General features: G+C 49.8%; 1 protein-coding gene across 2 annotated transcripts in view; it reads left to right on the top strand.

The window, feature by feature from the left end:
• Positions 1-2,153: 2,153 nt before the first annotated feature.
• The window catches only part of LOC137311313 (uncharacterized), a 44,568-nt gene continuing 29,795 nt past the window's right edge, over positions 2,154-16,926 (top strand). For both annotated transcript variants that reach the window (XM_067978603.1, XM_067978602.1), the window contains exons 1-4: positions 2,154-2,341; positions 5,312-5,456; positions 14,140-14,216; positions 14,310-14,471. In XM_067978603.1, the coding sequence (XP_067834704.1) occupies positions 2,308-2,341; positions 5,312-5,456; positions 14,140-14,216; positions 14,310-14,471 (418 nt within the window). In that variant the 5' untranslated portion in view covers positions 2,154-2,307. The remainder of the gene's footprint in view (positions 2,342-5,311; positions 5,457-14,139; positions 14,217-14,309; positions 14,472-16,926) is intronic.

Below are 16,926 nucleotides of genomic sequence, written 5' to 3'. Positions count from 1 at the left end.
AGAGAAATCCCACTCACATCAGAGAGAAATCCCACTCACATCAGGGAGAAATCCCATCCACATCAGAGAGAAATCCCACCCACATGAGAGAGAAATCCCACTCACATGAGAGAGAAATCCCACTCACATGAGAGAGAAATCCCACCCACATCAGAGAGAAATCCCACCCACATCAGGGAGAAATCCCACCCATATCAGGGAGATATCCCACCCACATCAGGGAGAAATCCCACCCACATCAGAGAGAAATCCCACCCATATCAGAGAGAAATCCCACCCATATCAGAGAGAAATCCCACCCATATCAGAGAGAAATCCCACCCATATCAGAGAGAAATCCCACCCATATCAGAGAGAAATCCCATCCCATATCAGAGAGCAATCGCACCGATATCAGAGAGAAATCCCACCCATTTCGGTTACCTGTCAGTATTGGGGCAATGGTCTATCAGTAACTCCCTCAGGTGTACAGATTACACTAATCCTTCGATAAACACACCCTCGGTGATGTTTGACTTTAAATTTAAATACAGAGATGATCGCAGTCCCTTCACTGTCCCAATGTTAGTGGGTGAGCAGCAGTCAGTGTCTGGGACATTGACATCTGGTCAGGGGCCTCACAATGTCCCGTGTCTTGGTTACTCAAACACTCTCCCAGCTCTCTCTCTGTCTCTCTCCTCAATCTTGTTTGCATGTGTTGCGAAATGTTCATCTGTGGCCTTTGGGAGATCTTATCTGTGCCTCTGATATGAAGAGTCCATTGTTCTCATTCTGTGACCATCCTCTGACAAACACAACAAGCTCCACTTTTTACAGGCCGACATTGTCCCACCTCCGATGTGCTGAAGAGAACAAAGATGAACGTCCTCCCGTTTGCCTCCCTGGATCATTCTGCCCTTTTCTCTGTCCCAACAATCCCCTCTGGACATCACCCCAATACTGACCCATTACTGATATGGGAGGGATTTATCCTGTGAATTTTCTCTCTCTAACACTCAGGAGCCATGAATGCTCCAATATACACAGCCCATTCCCCAATACTGACCCATTACTGATATGGGAGGGATTTATCCTGTGAATATTCTCTCTCTAACACTCAGTACCATTAACACTCCAATATACACAGCCCATTCCCCAATACTGACCCATTACTGACCATAACTTGCTCAGACCCTCCCCCCAGTTCCAATCTCCCCCCACCCTTGATGCTGGGCAGCTGAAGACAAATTATTTTTCAGCCCCAAAGCCCGGCTGGTTACTAAGGGCCCAGGAGAGATATTTATTTGTTTGTTTATCTCAGGTCCATTTCACTCAAAGTCTTTAATTTGCATGGATTAAGCCATATTATAGACCATCAGTAATAGATAATGTTTCAGCCAACCAGCACTGGCCTCAGTCACACATGACTCCGATGTGATAGGTGGCAGTGGATGAGCTGTCACTAAGTCTGACACCGTTCACAGCAGGTCGTACCTGAGACTGAGGAGGGTGCAGGTGAACTGAACTCACTCCATCTCACACAGCGACACCTCCTTCGGACACTCTGGTGAGCAGTCAGGTATGAAAGGACTTTTAGAACATGCTCAGAAGTTTGTCACTTACAAAGTATGGAGTCAGGGGTGTGCAGCTTGTCCTGTCCCAATACAGGGCTCAGTAATGACCTGTGTGTGAATATCAGAAGGGGGTCTATAAAGGGAGACTAGAGAGGGACCTGGAGGAGAGAGACGGCAGGTCAGGACCACATGTGGTTTAATCATTGGGGGTTTGGAGATTGAAGAGAGAAACAGGGAAAGATTGGAGTCAAGGAATTGGTGTTTATCGAGGACATGGAAGGAGGTGGAGCTCACCTCTGTGTGTAGGGTCCCAGTGAGGGAGAGAGGTGGATCTCACCTCTGTGTGTAGGGTCCCAGTGAGGGACAGAGGTAGATCTCACCTCTGTCTGTAGGGTCTCGGTGAGGGAGAGAGGTAGATCTCACCTCTGTCTGTGGGGTCCCAGTGAGGGACAGGTAGATCTCACCTCTGTCTGTAGGGTCTCGGTGAGGGAGAGAGGTAGATCTCACCTCTGTCTGTTGGGTCCCAGTGAGGGAGAGAGGTCGATCTCACCTCTGTCTGTCGGGTCTCAGTGAGGGAGATCTCACCTCTGTAGGGTCCGAGTGAGGGAGAGAGGTCGATCTCACCCACTATAGATAGATATACCGACTGATTCCCAGTCCCACTCCCTATTTAAAGTTCCCTCTGATCCCCTATCCCTTTAACGCTCTCTAATACTAATTCCGTGTTTTTCTTTCCAGAATATCAGCCAGTGAGATGAGGACTCTGTTGCTGATTCTGGGTTACCTGAGTGAGTAATTTTCATTATCGACAAAGTTCACTCTTTGTACAACAAGAACAAGTTGTGTTTATTTAAACTCTTCACGTAGAAAAACTTCCCAAGGTGCTTCACAGAGATCTGATCAAAGAAATGGATGACGTGACAGAGAAGGAGATGTTTGAGGGGTGACCAAAAGTTTGGTCCAAGAGTGTGTTTTAAGTAGGGTTTGAAAGGAGGAGAGGGAGGTGGAGAGGGGGAGAGGCTCAGGGAAGGAGTTCCAGAACTTGAGGTCTTGGTGGTTAAAGGCACGGCCGCCAATGGTGGGCCGAATGGAATGTGGGGGAGGGGGGGAGGAGGAGGAGATGTCCGAGAGGCTGGAGTTAGAAGAAAAGAGAGAGTTGGATTGTACTGCTGGAGGAGGCTTAAAGATAGGGAGGGGCGAGGACATGAAAGAATTTAAACAGCAGGATGAAAATTGTACATCAGAGGCGTTTGCGGACTGGGAACCAGTGTCGGTCAGCGAGGGGGCAGGAGAGTTCACCACGGTCACAGGCACACAGGATGTTAGTTGGGACTTTGATTGGGGCCGTTTCAGGGTTGTGTCAGGGGCAGAAACCTGATTGGAGAGATTCAAACATGGAGTTTATATTTAAATTCCTCAATTTCTATTCTTTATACTTTTAATGACGAGTTTGATTTAAAATTTGTGCCTTTGTAATCGGTATTAAATATTTACATTATTGATTTCTATGATTTATTCTCCTCTTTCTTGGACTCTGGATTTCACCTGAAGAGAATTGAGAAAGTTTTCTATCTTTAAGATGTCCTGAAATCCTTGTTCTTTATTTACACAAATAGACTGAGAATATTGTAAATATTCTAATTATATTTACACATTTCTCTCCAATATTTAGCTCAATGTATTTGTTTTTAAATTTAATTTCTATCTTTATATATTTGTATATTTAAATGATCGTTTACATTTATATCTTTGTTTCTATTTCCCATCGTCATTTATTGGTTATTTTTACATTCAGATCTTATATTTCTCTTTATTTATATTTGATATCAATATTCTCAGTATTTAAAGAGTATATTTATCACAGGATTTATATAAAATATTATTAAAATACTATTTATATTCAGCCTCCAATTTATTTATAGTTTCAGTGTTGATATATTCAATATTCATATAATTATGTAATTTTATATTTTTATCAATGAAGAACAGACAACAGAAAGTTATTCCGAATCTAATTTCACCTGGAGACTGAGATACCCCATGAGATCTCTCACTGACCATCGAGTGTCCCTCACCATCTACACTCAGTGTTCACCTGGGGACTGAGATACCCCATGATATCTCTCATTGACCATTGAGTGTCTCTCACCATCTACACTCAGTGTTCACCTGGGGACTGAGATACCCCATGATATCTCTCACTGACCATCGAGTGTCTCTCACCATCTACACTCAGTGTTCACCTGGGGACTGAGATACCCCATGATATCTCTCACTGACCATCGAGTGTCCCTCACCATCTCCACTCAGTGTTCACCTGGGGACTGAGATACCCCATGATATCTCTAGATAGCCTTCGAGCCTGTTCCGCCATTCAATCTGATCATGGCTGATCTTCGACCTCAACTGCACTTTCCTGCCCAATTCCCATATCCCTTGATGCCCTTAGAGTCCAAAAATCTATCGATCTCAGCCTTGAATATACTCAATGACTGAGCATCCACAGCCCTCTGGGGTAGAGAATTCCAAAGATTCACAACCCTCTGAGTGAAGAAATTCCTCCTCATCTCAGTCTTAAATGGCAGACCCCTTATCCTGCGACTATGCCCCCTCGTTCCAGACTCTCCAGACAGGGCAAGCAACCTCTCAGCGTCCATCCTGTCAAGCCCCCTCAGATTCTTCAATGTTTCAATGAGATCACCTCTCATTCTTCTAAACTCAAGACAGTATAGGCCCATTCTGCTCAACCTCTCCTCATAGGACAACCCTCTCATCCAAGAAATCAATCTAGTGAACCTTCGTTGCACCGCCTCTAAGGAAAGTATATCCTTCCTTCGATAAGGAGACCAAACCTGTACACTGTACTCCAGGCGAGGTCTCACCGAAGCCCTGTACAATTGTAGTAAGACTTCCTTACTCTTGTACTCCAACACCGTTGCAATAAAGGCCAACATGTCATTTGCCTTCCTAATTGCTTGCTGTACCTGCATGTTAACTTCCTGAGTGTCCTGGTACAATAAACCCAAGTCTCTCTGGACACCAACATTTAATAGTTTCTCACCATTTAAAAAATATTCTATTTTTCTATTCTTCCTACCAAAGTGAATAACCTCACATTTCCCCACATTATTCTCTATCTGCCACCTTCTTGCCCACTCACTTAATCTGTCTATATTCCTTTGCAGACTCTTTGTGTCCTCTTCACAGATTACTTACCCGGTCACATGGCATTCTGTAGCTGGGAGGGAACAGTTAATATAGAACAGAGAGATCTGTCTGTGAGGAGTGAGGGAGAGGCTGGGAGTGAGGGAGAGGCTGGGAGTGAGGGAGAGGGTGGGAGTGAGAGTGAGCCTGACATCCCGAGTCTCTGTGTTAATAAAAGTAAAACAGAGCCCAACTTTGAGGGAGACGGAACGAAACCTGGTTTACAGAATCGCTGGATTCCAGCTTTGAAATTGCAGCTTTTCGATTGGGAGGAAGTGAAGCTGACGTTATTGGTGCTTTCTGTTACCTGAGAGCTGCTGGTTAATCAGGAGAAGGGAGGACTGTCTGTGAGCAGTGAGTTCGAGGGGGAGGCTGAGCTGGGAGAGAGATGGAAACCTGGGTTAGAGAAGGAGGAAAGTTTCCAGCTTTCATTTGGGGGATTTTCACCCTGGGCGGAGAGTGAATCTGAGGTTCTTGGTGCTTCGGGGGGTACAAGTCGCTGTGTAACATTAACTGTACTTAATATTAACATTAAACATCTTTCTGTCACTCAGCCACAGACTCCGCACTCACTGACCCGTGTGAAGATCACACAGTCCTGGACCAGTCCTGGAGGAGCTCGGACTGTGTTGAGACTCAATGCACCGGTCAGTTGGAGGGTGATGATAAACTTGTCCAAGGATGGTACAGATTTAAAAGGTAACGTGAAGGGGAAATTTCAGGTAAACCAGTCGATACGGGAGGAGTAAATGTACAAAAGAGAACAGAGTGTGAGTGTAGGACTGAGAACTACAGGGAGAGCGGGATCATCCGTCAGAGCAATGGGGCAGGGAGTGGATACAGGGAAAGGGGAACAGACGGACTCTACAGAGAGAAACAGGGGGAATAAAGGGAGATACACAGGGTGGAGGGGAATATAGAACTGGGATAGAGAGTAAAGGGAGATACCCGGGGTAGACGGAATATAGAAAAGGGACAGAGAGTAAAGGGAGATACCCGGGGTAGAGGGGAATAGAGAACATGGACACAGAGAAAAGGGAGATACCCGGGGTAGAGGAAATATTGAAAGGTGTCAGGGAGTAAAGGGAGATACCCGGGGTTGCAGAGAATATAGAACAGGGACAGAGAGGAAAGGGATATACCTGGGGTAGAGGGGAGTACAGAACGGAGACAGAGAGAAAAGGGACATACCGGGAAAGAGGAGAAAATAGAGCGGGGACAGAGAGTGAAGGGAGATACCCGGGGGAGAGGGGATTATAGAACAGGGACAGAGAGTAAAGGGAGATACCCAGGGTAGAGGGGAATATAGAACGGGGACAGAGAGTAAAGGGAGATACCGGGCCGGAGGTGAATATGGAAAGGGGAGAGTTTCTAGAGGGAGATACCAGGGTTAGAGAGCAATATTGAACAGGGTAAGAGAAAAAAGGGAGATACCCGGTGTAGAGGGGAATATATAACGGGGACAGAGAGTAAAGTGAGATACTCGTGGTAGTGGGGAATATAGAATGGGGACAGAGAGTAAAGGGAGATACCCAGGGTCGAGGGGAATATAGAAGGGGGACAGAGAGTAAAGGGAGATACCCGGGGTAGAGGGTAATATAGAACGGGGGTAGAGAGTAAAGGGAGATACCCGGGGTAGAGGGGAATATAGAACGGGGGTAGAGAGTAAAGGGAGGTACCCGGGGTAGAGGGGAATATAGAACGGGGACAGAAGGTAAAGGGAGATACCCGGGGTAGATTGGAATATGGAACAGGGACAGAGAGTAAAGGGAGATACCCGGGGTATAGGGGCATATAGAACAGGGACAGAGAGTAAAGGGAGATGCCCGGGGTATAGGGGCATATAGAACGGGGACAGAGAGTAAAGGGAGATGCCCGGGGTAGAGGGAATATAGAACAGGGACAGAGAGGGAATATAGAATGGGATGGAGAGTAAAGGGAGATGCCCGGAATAGAGGGAATATAGAACGGGGACAGAAGGTAAAGGGAGATACCCGGGGTAGAGAGTAAAGGGAGATACTTTGGGTAGAGGTGAATAGAGTGAGGGGAGAGATAGTACAGTGAGATAACAGGGGTAGAGAGGAATTTTGAACAGTGTGAGAGAATAAAGCGTGAGGGGATTATCGAACAGGGACAGAGAGTAAAGAGCGATACATGGGGTAGAGGGGAATATAGAACGGGAACAGAGAGCAAAGGGAGATACCCGGGGTAGAGGGGAATATAGAACAGGGTCAGAGAGTTAAGGGAGATACCTGGGGTAGACGGGAATATAGAATGGGGACAGAGAGTTAAGGGAGATACCCGGGGTAGAGGGGAATATAGAACAGGGACGGAGAGTAAAGGGAGATACCTGGGGTAGAGGGAATATAGAACAGGGACGGAGAGTAAAGGGAGATACCCGGGGTAGAGGGAAATATCGAACAGGGACAGAGTATACGGAGATACCCAGGCCAGAGGTGAATATAGAGAGGGGAGAGATAATACAGGGAGATACCAGGGGTGGAGAGGAATTTTGAAAAGGGTGAAAGAATGAAGTGAGAGGGGAATATAGAACAGTGATGGAGAGTAAATGGAGATACCCGGCGTAGAGGGGAATATAAAATGGGGACAGAGAGTAAAGGGAGGTACCTGGGGTAGAGGGAATATAGAACAGGGACAGAGAGTAAAGGGAGATACCACGGGTAGAGGGAATATAGAACAGGGACAGAGAGTAAAGGGAGATACCCGGGGTAGAGGGGAATATAGAACAGGGACAGAGAGTAAAGGGAGATACCCGGGCCAGAGGGGAATATAGAACAGGGACAGAGATTATGCGGAGATACCCGGGCCAGAGGTGAATATAGAGATGGGAGAGATAGTATAGGGAGATGCCAGGGGCAGAGAGGAATTTTGAACAGGGTGAGAGAATAAAGTGAGAGGGGAATATAGAACAGGGACAGAGAGCAAAGGGAGATACCAGGGGTAGAGGGGAATATAGAACAGGGACAGAGAGCAAAGGGAGATATCCGGGGCAGAGGAAATATTGAAAGGTGTCAGGGAGTAAAGGGAGATAACCGAGGTAAACAGAATATAGAACAGGGACAGAGAGTAAAGGGAGATACCCGGGGTAGAGGGAATATAGAATGGGGACAGAGAGGGAATATAGAATGGGATGGAGAGTAAAGGGAGATGCCCGGAATAGAGGGAATATAGAACGGGGACAGAAGGTAAAGGGAGATACCTGGGGTAGAGGGGAATATGGAGCAGGGACAGATAGTAAAGGGAGATACCCGGGGTAGAGAGTAAAGGGAGATACTTTGGGTAGAGGTGAATAGAGTGAGGGGAGAGATAGTACAGTGAGATAACAGGGGTAGAGAGGAATTTTGAACAGTGTGAGAGAATAAAGCGTGAGGGGATTATCGAACAGGGACAGAGAGTAAAGAGCGATACATGGGGTAGAGGGGAATATAGAACGGGAACAGAGAGCAAAGGGAGATACCCGGGGTAGAGGGGAATATAGAACAGGGTCAGAGAGTAAAGGGAGATACCCGGGGTAGAGGGGAATAGAGAACATGGACACAGAGAAAAGGGAGATACCCGGGGTAGAGGAAATATTGAAAGGTGTCAGGGAGTAAAGGGAGATACCCGGGGTTGCAGAGAATATAGAACAGGGACAGAGAGGAAAGGGATATACCTGGGGTAGAGGGGAGTACAGAACGGAGACAGAGAGAAAAGGGACATACCGGGAAAGAGGAGAAAATAGAGCGGGGACAGAGAGTGAAGGGAGATACCCGGGGGAGAGGGGATTATAGAACAGGGACAGAGAGTAAAGGGAGATACCCAGGGTAGAGGGGAATATAGAACGGGGACAGAGAGTAAAGGGAGATACCGGGCCGGAGGTGAATATGGAAAGGGGAGAGTTTCTAGAGGGAGATACCAGGGTTAGAGAGCAATATTGAACAGGGTAAGAGAAAAAAGGGAGATACCCGGTGTAGAGGGGAATATATAACGGGGACAGAGAGTAAAGTGAGATACTCGTGGTAGTGGGGAATATAGAATGGGGACAGAGAGTAAAGGGAGATACCCAGGGTCGAGGGGAATATAGAAGGGGGACAGAGAGTAAAGGGAGATACCCGGGGTAGAGGGTAATATAGAACGGGGGTAGAGAGTAAAGGGAGATACCCGGGGTAGAGGGGAATATAGAACGGGGGTAGAGAGTAAAGGGAGGTACCCGGGGTAGAGGGGAATATAGAACGGGGACAGAAGGTAAAGGGAGATACCCGGGGTAGATTGGAATATGGAACAGGGACAGAGAGTAAAGGGAGATACCCGGGGTATAGGGGCATATAGAACAGGGACAGAGAGTAAAGGGAGATGCCCGGGGTATAGGGGCATATAGAACGGGGACAGAGAGTAAAGGGAGATGCCCGGGGTAGAGGGAATATAGAACAGGGACAGAGAGGGAATATAGAATGGGATGGAGAGTAAAGGGAGATGCCCGGAATAGAGGGAATATAGAACGGGGACAGAAGGTAAAGGGAGATACCCGGGGTAGAGAGTAAAGGGAGATACTTTGGGTAGAGGTGAATAGAGTGAGGGGAGAGATAGTACAGTGAGATAACAGGGGTAGAGAGGAATTTTGAACAGTGTGAGAGAATAAAGCGTGAGGGGATTATCGAACAGGGACAGAGAGTAAAGAGCGATACATGGGGTAGAGGGGAATATAGAACGGGAACAGAGAGCAAAGGGAGATACCCGGGGTAGAGGGGAATATAGAACAGGGTCAGAGAGTTAAGGGAGATACCTGGGGTAGACGGGAATATAGAATGGGGACAGAGAGTTAAGGGAGATACCCGGGGTAGAGGGGAATATAGAACAGGGACGGAGAGTAAAGGGAGATACCTGGGGTAGAGGGAATATAGAACAGGGACGGAGAGTAAAGGGAGATACCCGGGGTAGAGGGAAATATCGAACAGGGACAGAGTATACGGAGATACCCAGGCCAGAGGTGAATATAGAGAGGGGAGAGATAATACAGGGAGATACCAGGGGTGGAGAGGAATTTTGAAAAGGGTGAAAGAATGAAGTGAGAGGGGAATATAGAACAGTGATGGAGAGTAAATGGAGATACCCGGCGTAGAGGGGAATATAAAATGGGGACAGAGAGTAAAGGGAGGTACCTGGGGTAGAGGGAATATAGAACAGGGACAGAGAGTAAAGGGAGATACCACGGGTAGAGGGAATATAGAACAGGGACAGAGAGTAAAGGGAGATACCCGGGGTAGAGGGGAATATAGAACAGGGACAGAGAGTAAAGGGAGATACCCGGGCCAGAGGGGAATATAGAACAGGGACAGAGATTATGCGGAGATACCCGGGCCAGAGGTGAATATAGAGATGGGAGAGATAGTATAGGGAGATGCCAGGGGCAGAGAGGAATTTTGAACAGGGTGAGAGAATAAAGTGAGAGGGGAATATAGAACAGGGACAGAGAGCAAAGGGAGATACCAGGGGTAGAGGGGAATATAGAACAGGGACAGAGAGCAAAGGGAGATATCCGGGGCAGAGGAAATATTGAAAGGTGTCAGGGAGTAAAGGGAGATAACCGAGGTAAACAGAATATAGAACAGGGACAGAGAGTAAAGGGAGATACCCGGGGTAGAGGGAATATAGAATGGGGACAGAGAGGGAATATAGAATGGGATGGAGAGTAAAGGGAGATGCCCGGAATAGAGGGAATATAGAACGGGGACAGAAGGTAAAGGGAGATACCTGGGGTAGAGGGGAATATGGAGCAGGGACAGATAGTAAAGGGAGATACCCGGGGTAGAGAGTAAAGGGAGATACTTTGGGTAGAGGTGAATAGAGTGAGGGGAGAGATAGTACAGTGAGATAACAGGGGTAGAGAGGAATTTTGAACAGTGTGAGAGAATAAAGCGTGAGGGGATTATCGAACAGGGACAGAGAGTAAAGAGCGATACATGGGGTAGAGGGGAATATAGAACGGGAACAGAGAGCAAAGGGAGATACCCGGGGTAGAGGGGAATATAGAACAGGGTCAGAGAGTTAAGGGAGATACCTGGGGTAGACGGGAATATAGAATGGGGACAGAGAGTTAAGGGAGATACCCGGGGTAGAGGGGAATATAGAACAGGGACGGAGAGTAAAGGGAGATACCTGGGGTAGAGGGAATATAGAATGGGGACAGAGAGTTAAGGGAGATACACAGGGTAGAGGGAATATAGAACAGGGACGGAGAGTAAAGGGAGATACCCGGGGTAGAGGGGAATATAGAACAGGGACGGAGAGTAAAGGGAGATACCCGGGGTAGAGGGAAATATCGAACAGGGACAGAGTATACGGAGATACCCAGGCCAGAGGTGAATATAGAGAGGGGAGAGATAATACAGGGAGATACCAGGGTTGGAGAGGAATTTTGAAAAGGGTGAAAGAATGAAGTGAGAGGGGAATATAGAACAGTGATGGAGAGTAAATGGAGATACCCGGCGTAGAGGGGAATATAAAATGGGGACAGAGAGTAAAGGGAGGTACCTGGGGTAGAGGGAATATAGAACAGGGACAGAGAGTAAAGGGAGATACCACGGGTAGAGGGAATATAGAACAGGGACAGAGAGTAAAGGGAGATACCCGGGGTAGAGGGGAATATAGAACAGGGACAGAGAGTAAAGGGAGATACCCGGGGTAGAGGGAATATAGAATGGGGACAGAGAGGGAATATAGAATGGGATGGAGAGTAAAGGGAGATGCCCGGAATAGAGGGAATATAGAACGGGGACAGAAGGTAAAGGGAGATACCTGGGGTAGAGGGGAATATGGAGCAGGGACAGATAGTAAAGGGAGATACCCGGGGTAGAGAGTAAAGGGAGATACTTTGGGTAGAGGTGAATAGAGTGAGGGGAGAGATAGTACAGTGAGATAACAGGGGTAGAGAGGAATTTTGAACAGTGTGAGAGAATAAAGCGTGAGGGGATTATCGAACAGGGACAGAGAGTAAAGAGCGATACATGGGGTAGAGGGGAATATAGAACGGGAACAGAGAGCAAAGGGAGATACCCGGGGTAGAGGGGAATATAGAACAGGGTCAGAGAGTTAAGGGAGATACCTGGGGTAGACGGGAATATAGAATGGGGACAGAGAGTTAAGGGAGATACCCGGGGTAGAGGGGAATATAGAACAGGGACGGAGAGTAAAGGGAGATACCTGGGGTAGAGGGAATATAGAATGGGGACAGAGAGTTAAGGGAGATACACAGGGTAGAGGGAATATAGAACAGGGACGGAGAGTAAAGGGAGATACCCGGGGTAGAGGGGAATATAGAACAGGGACGGAGAGTAAAGGGAGATACCCGGGGTAGAGGGAAATATCGAACAGGGACAGAGTATACGGAGATACCCAGGCCAGAGGTGAATATAGAGAGGGGAGAGATAATACAGGGAGATACCAGGGTTGGAGAGGAATTTTGAAAAGGGTGAAAGAATGAAGTGAGAGGGGAATATAGAACAGTGATGGAGAGTAAATGGAGATACCCGGCGTAGAGGGGAATATAAAATGGGGACAGAGAGTAAAGGGAGGTACCTGGGGTAGAGGGAATATAGAACAGGGACAGAGAGTAAAGGGAGATACCACGGGTAGAGGGAATATAGAACAGGGACAGAGAGTAAAGGGAGATACCCGGGGTAGAGGGGAATATAGAACAGGGACAGAGAGTAAAGGGAGATACCCGGGCCAGAGGGGAATATAGAACAGGGACAGAGATTATGCGGAGATACCCGGGCCAGAGGTGAATATAGAGATGGGAGAGATAGTATAGGGAGATGCCAGGGGCAGAGAGGAATTTTGAACAGGGTGAGAGAATAAAGTGAGAGGGGAATATAGAACAGGGACAGAGAGCAAAGGGAGATACCAGGGGTAGAGGGGAATATAGAACAGGGACAGAGAGCAAAGGGAGATATCCGGGGCAGAGGAAATATTGAAAGGTGTCAGGGAGTAAAGGGAGATAACCGAGGTAAACAGAATATAGAACAGGGACAGAGAGTAAAGGGAGATACCCGGGGTAGAGGGAATATAGAATGGGGACAGAGAGTTGAGGGAGATACCTGGGATAGAGGGGAATATAGAACAGGGACGGAGAGAAAAGGGAGATAAATGGGGTAGAGGGGAATATGGAACAGGGACAGAGAGGATACGGAGATAACCGATCCAGAGGTGAATATAGAATGGGGAGAGTTGGTAACTGGAGAATCCAGGGGTTGAGAGGAATATTGAACAGGGAAAGAGAATAAAGGGAGATATGCAGGGTAGAGGGGAATATAGAATGTGGTCAGAAAGTAAAGGGAGATAGCCGGGGTATAGTGAATATTGAATGGGGACGGAGAGGAAAGGGAGATACACGGGGCAGAGGAGAATGCAGAACGGGGACAGACAGGAAAGGGAGAAACCAGGCATAGAGGGAATACAGAACAGGGACAGAGAGTGAAGGGAGATACCTCGGCCGGAGGTGAATATAGAAAGGGGAGAGTTAGTAGAGGGAGATACCAGGGTTCGAGAGGAATATTGAACAGGGTAAGAGAATAAAGGGAGATACTCGGGGTAGAGGGGTATTAAAAAGGCGGACAGAGTATACGGAGATACCCGGGCCAGAGGTGAATATAGAGAGGGGAGAGATAGTACAGGGAGATACCAGGGGTGGAGAGGAATTTTGAAAAGGGTGAGAGAAGGAAGTGAGAGGGGAATATAGAACAGCGATAGAGAGCAAAGGGAGATAAATGGGGTAGAAGGAATTTAGAACGGGGACAGAGAGTAAAGGGAGATATCGGGTTAGAGGAGAATGCAGAACGGGGACAGAGAGTTAAGGGAGATACACGGGGTAGAAGGAATTTAGAACGGGGGCAGAGAGTAAAGGGAGATACCCGGGGTAGAAGGAATTTAGAACGGGGACAGAGAATAAAGGGAGATACACGGGGTGGAGGAGAATGCAGAACGGGGACAGAGAGTAAAGGGAGATATCGGGTTAGAGGAGAATGCAGAACGGGGACAGAGAGTAAAGGGAGATACCCGGGGTAGAAGGAATTTAGAACGGGGACAGAGAGTAAAGGGAGATATCGGGGTAGAAGGAATTTAGAACGGGGACAGAGAGTAAAGGGAGATATCGGGTTAGAGGAGAATGCAGAACGGGGACAGAGAGTAAAGGGAGATACCTGGGGTAGAAGGAATTTAGAACGGGGACAGAGAGTAAAGGGAGATATCGGGGGAGAGGAGAATGCAGAACGGGGACAGAGAGTAAAGGGTGTTCCCCGTTTTCCGATACATTCTCCCGGTTCCAGTCTCTCTCTCCGTTAATAAATTCCATCAGTTTCGGGTCTGACTCTGATTATTTTTTCAGTTCTGGTGGATGGAAGATTCCGGAGACTGCTGTCCCATTCCGTCACTGCTCCACAGATGGCCCAGGCTGGTTAAATGGTAATTTCAGACTTTCTAATCTCAGATTTACACTCACTGTCCAGCACTGTTCAGATCGCTCACATTCATCAATATTTACAAACCTCATTTCAGGTTCTCATCCCACGGTGGGACAGGGAGCAGTAACGAGGACAGTTTGTTTTACCAATTATGGAAATAACTGCAGGTGGATCCACGAGGCGAAAATTAAAAACTGCACCAGTTACTTCGTTTATGAGTTGGGACCGACAGGCGGACACTCTGCTTATTGTACAGGTAGATTGCTGTTTATAAATGTCCCAGGAGGGTGACTCTGGGAAGCCCCCGTGTCATCAACAGAACAAATCAAAGTTACTCGAGAACCTCCTTTTTGTCCGGGAAACAATGAATAAATGAACTGAAACACAAAGTGAACTTTTCACCAACACTAAAGGACACGGAACCACAGGCTGCTGTCCGTCTCCATCGGAACTCTGCTCACTGCAGGGCCCACGGGTCACGATAGGCCCCGAGTGTATCACTGGACACCCCACACTCCCTCTCCAGGGCCCACGGGTCACGATAGGCCCCGAGTGTATCACTGGACACCCCACACTCCCTCTCCAGGGCCCGCGGGTCACGATAGGCCCCGAGTGTATCACTGGACACCCCACACTCCCTCTCCAGGGCCCACGGGTCACGATAGGCCCCGAGTGTATCACTGGACTCCCCACACTCCCTCTCCAGGGCCCACGGGTCACGATAGGCCCCGAGTGTATCACTGGACACCCCACACTCCCTCTCCAGGGCCCACGGGTCACGATAGGCCCCGAGTGTATCACTGGACTCCCCACACTCCCTCTCCAGGGCCCGCGGGTCACGATAGGCCCCGAGTGTATCACTGGACTCCCCACACTCCCTCTCCAGGGCCCACGGGTCACGATAGGCCCCGAGTGTATCACTGGACACCCCACACTCCCTCTCCAGGGCCCACGGGTCACGATAGGCCCCGAGTGTATCACTGGACACCCCTCACTCCCTCTCCAGGGCCCACGGGTCGCGATAGACCCCGAGTGTATCACTGGACACCCCACACTCCCTCTCCAGGGCCCACGGGTCGCGATAGGCCCCGAGTGTATCACTGGACACCCCACACTCCCTCTCCAGGGCCCACGGGTCACGATAGGCCCCGAGTGTATCACTGGACACCCCTCACTCCCTCTCCAGGGCCCACGGGTCGCGATAGGCCCCGAGTGTATCACTGGACACCCCACACTCCCTCTCCAGGACCCAGGGGTCACGATAGGCCCCGAGTGTATCACTGGACTCCCCACACTCCCTCTCCAGGGCCCACGGGTCACGATAGGCCCCGAGTGTATCACTGGACTCCCCACACTCCCTCTCCAGGGCCCAGGGGTCACGATAGGCCCCGAGTGTATCACTGGACACCCCACACTCCCTCTCCAGGGCCCACGGGTCACGATAGGCCCCGAGTGTATCACTGGACACCCCTCACTCCCTCTCCAGGGCCCACGGGTCACGATAGGCCCCGAGTGTATCACTGGACACCCCACACTCCCTCTCCAGGGCCCACGGGTCACGATCGGCCCCGAGTGTATCACTGGACTCCCCACACTCCCTCTCCAGGGCCCACGGGTCACGATAGGCCCCGAGTGTATCACTGGACACCCCACACTCCCTCTCCAGGGCCCACGGGTCACGATAGGCCCCGAGTGTATCACTGGACTCCCCACACTCCCTCTCCAGGGCCCACGGGTCACGATAGGCCCCGAGTGTATCACTGGACTCCCCACACTCCCCCTCCAGGGCCCACGGGTCACGATGGGCCCCGAGTGTATCACTGGACACCCCACACTCCCTCTCCAGGGCCCACGGGTCACGATAGGGCCCGAGTGTATCACTGGACACCCCACACTCCCTCTCCAGGGCCCACGGGTCACGATAGGCCCTGAGTGTATCACTGGACTCCCCACACTCCCTCTCCAGGGCCCACGGGTCACGATAGGCCCCGAGTGTATCACTGGACACCCCACACTCCCTCTCCAGGGCCCACGGGTCACGATAGGGCCCGAGTGTATCACTGGACACCCCACACTCCCTCTCCAGGGCCCACGGGTCACGATAGGGCCCGAATGTATCACTGGACACCCCACACTCCCTCTCCAGGGCCCACGGGTCACGATAGGCCCCGAGTGTATCACTGGACACCCCACACTCCCTCTCCAGGGCCCACGGGTCACGATAGGCCCCGAGTGTATCACTGGACACCCCACACTCCCTCTCCAGGGCCCACGGGTCACGATAGGCCCCGAGTGTATCACTGGACTCCCCACACTCCCTCTCCAGGGCCCACGGGTCACGATAGGCCCCGAGTGTATCACTGGACACCCCACACTCCCTCTCCAGGGCCCACGGGTCACGATAGGCCCCGAGTGTATCACTGGACACCCCACACTCCCCCTCCAGGGCCCACGGGTCACGATAGGCCCCGAGTGTATCACTGGACACCCCACACTCCCTCTCCAGGGCCCACAGGTCACGATAGACCCCGAGTGTATCACTGGACACCCCACACTCCCTCTCCAGGGCCCACGGGTCACGATAGGCCCCGAGTGTATTACTGGACACCCCACACTCCCTCTCCAGGGCCCACGGGTCACGATAGGCCCCGAGTGTATCACTGGACTCCCCACACTCCCTCTCCAGGGCCCACAGGTCGCGATAGGCCCCG

This window comes from Heptranchias perlo, unplaced genomic scaffold, assembly GCF_035084215.1.
Source record: "Heptranchias perlo isolate sHepPer1 unplaced genomic scaffold, sHepPer1.hap1 HAP1_SCAFFOLD_326, whole genome shotgun sequence".
Taxonomy (NCBI): domain Eukaryota; kingdom Metazoa; phylum Chordata; class Chondrichthyes; order Hexanchiformes; family Hexanchidae; genus Heptranchias; species Heptranchias perlo.
This window is presented reverse-complemented; position numbering and strand designations above follow the sequence as displayed.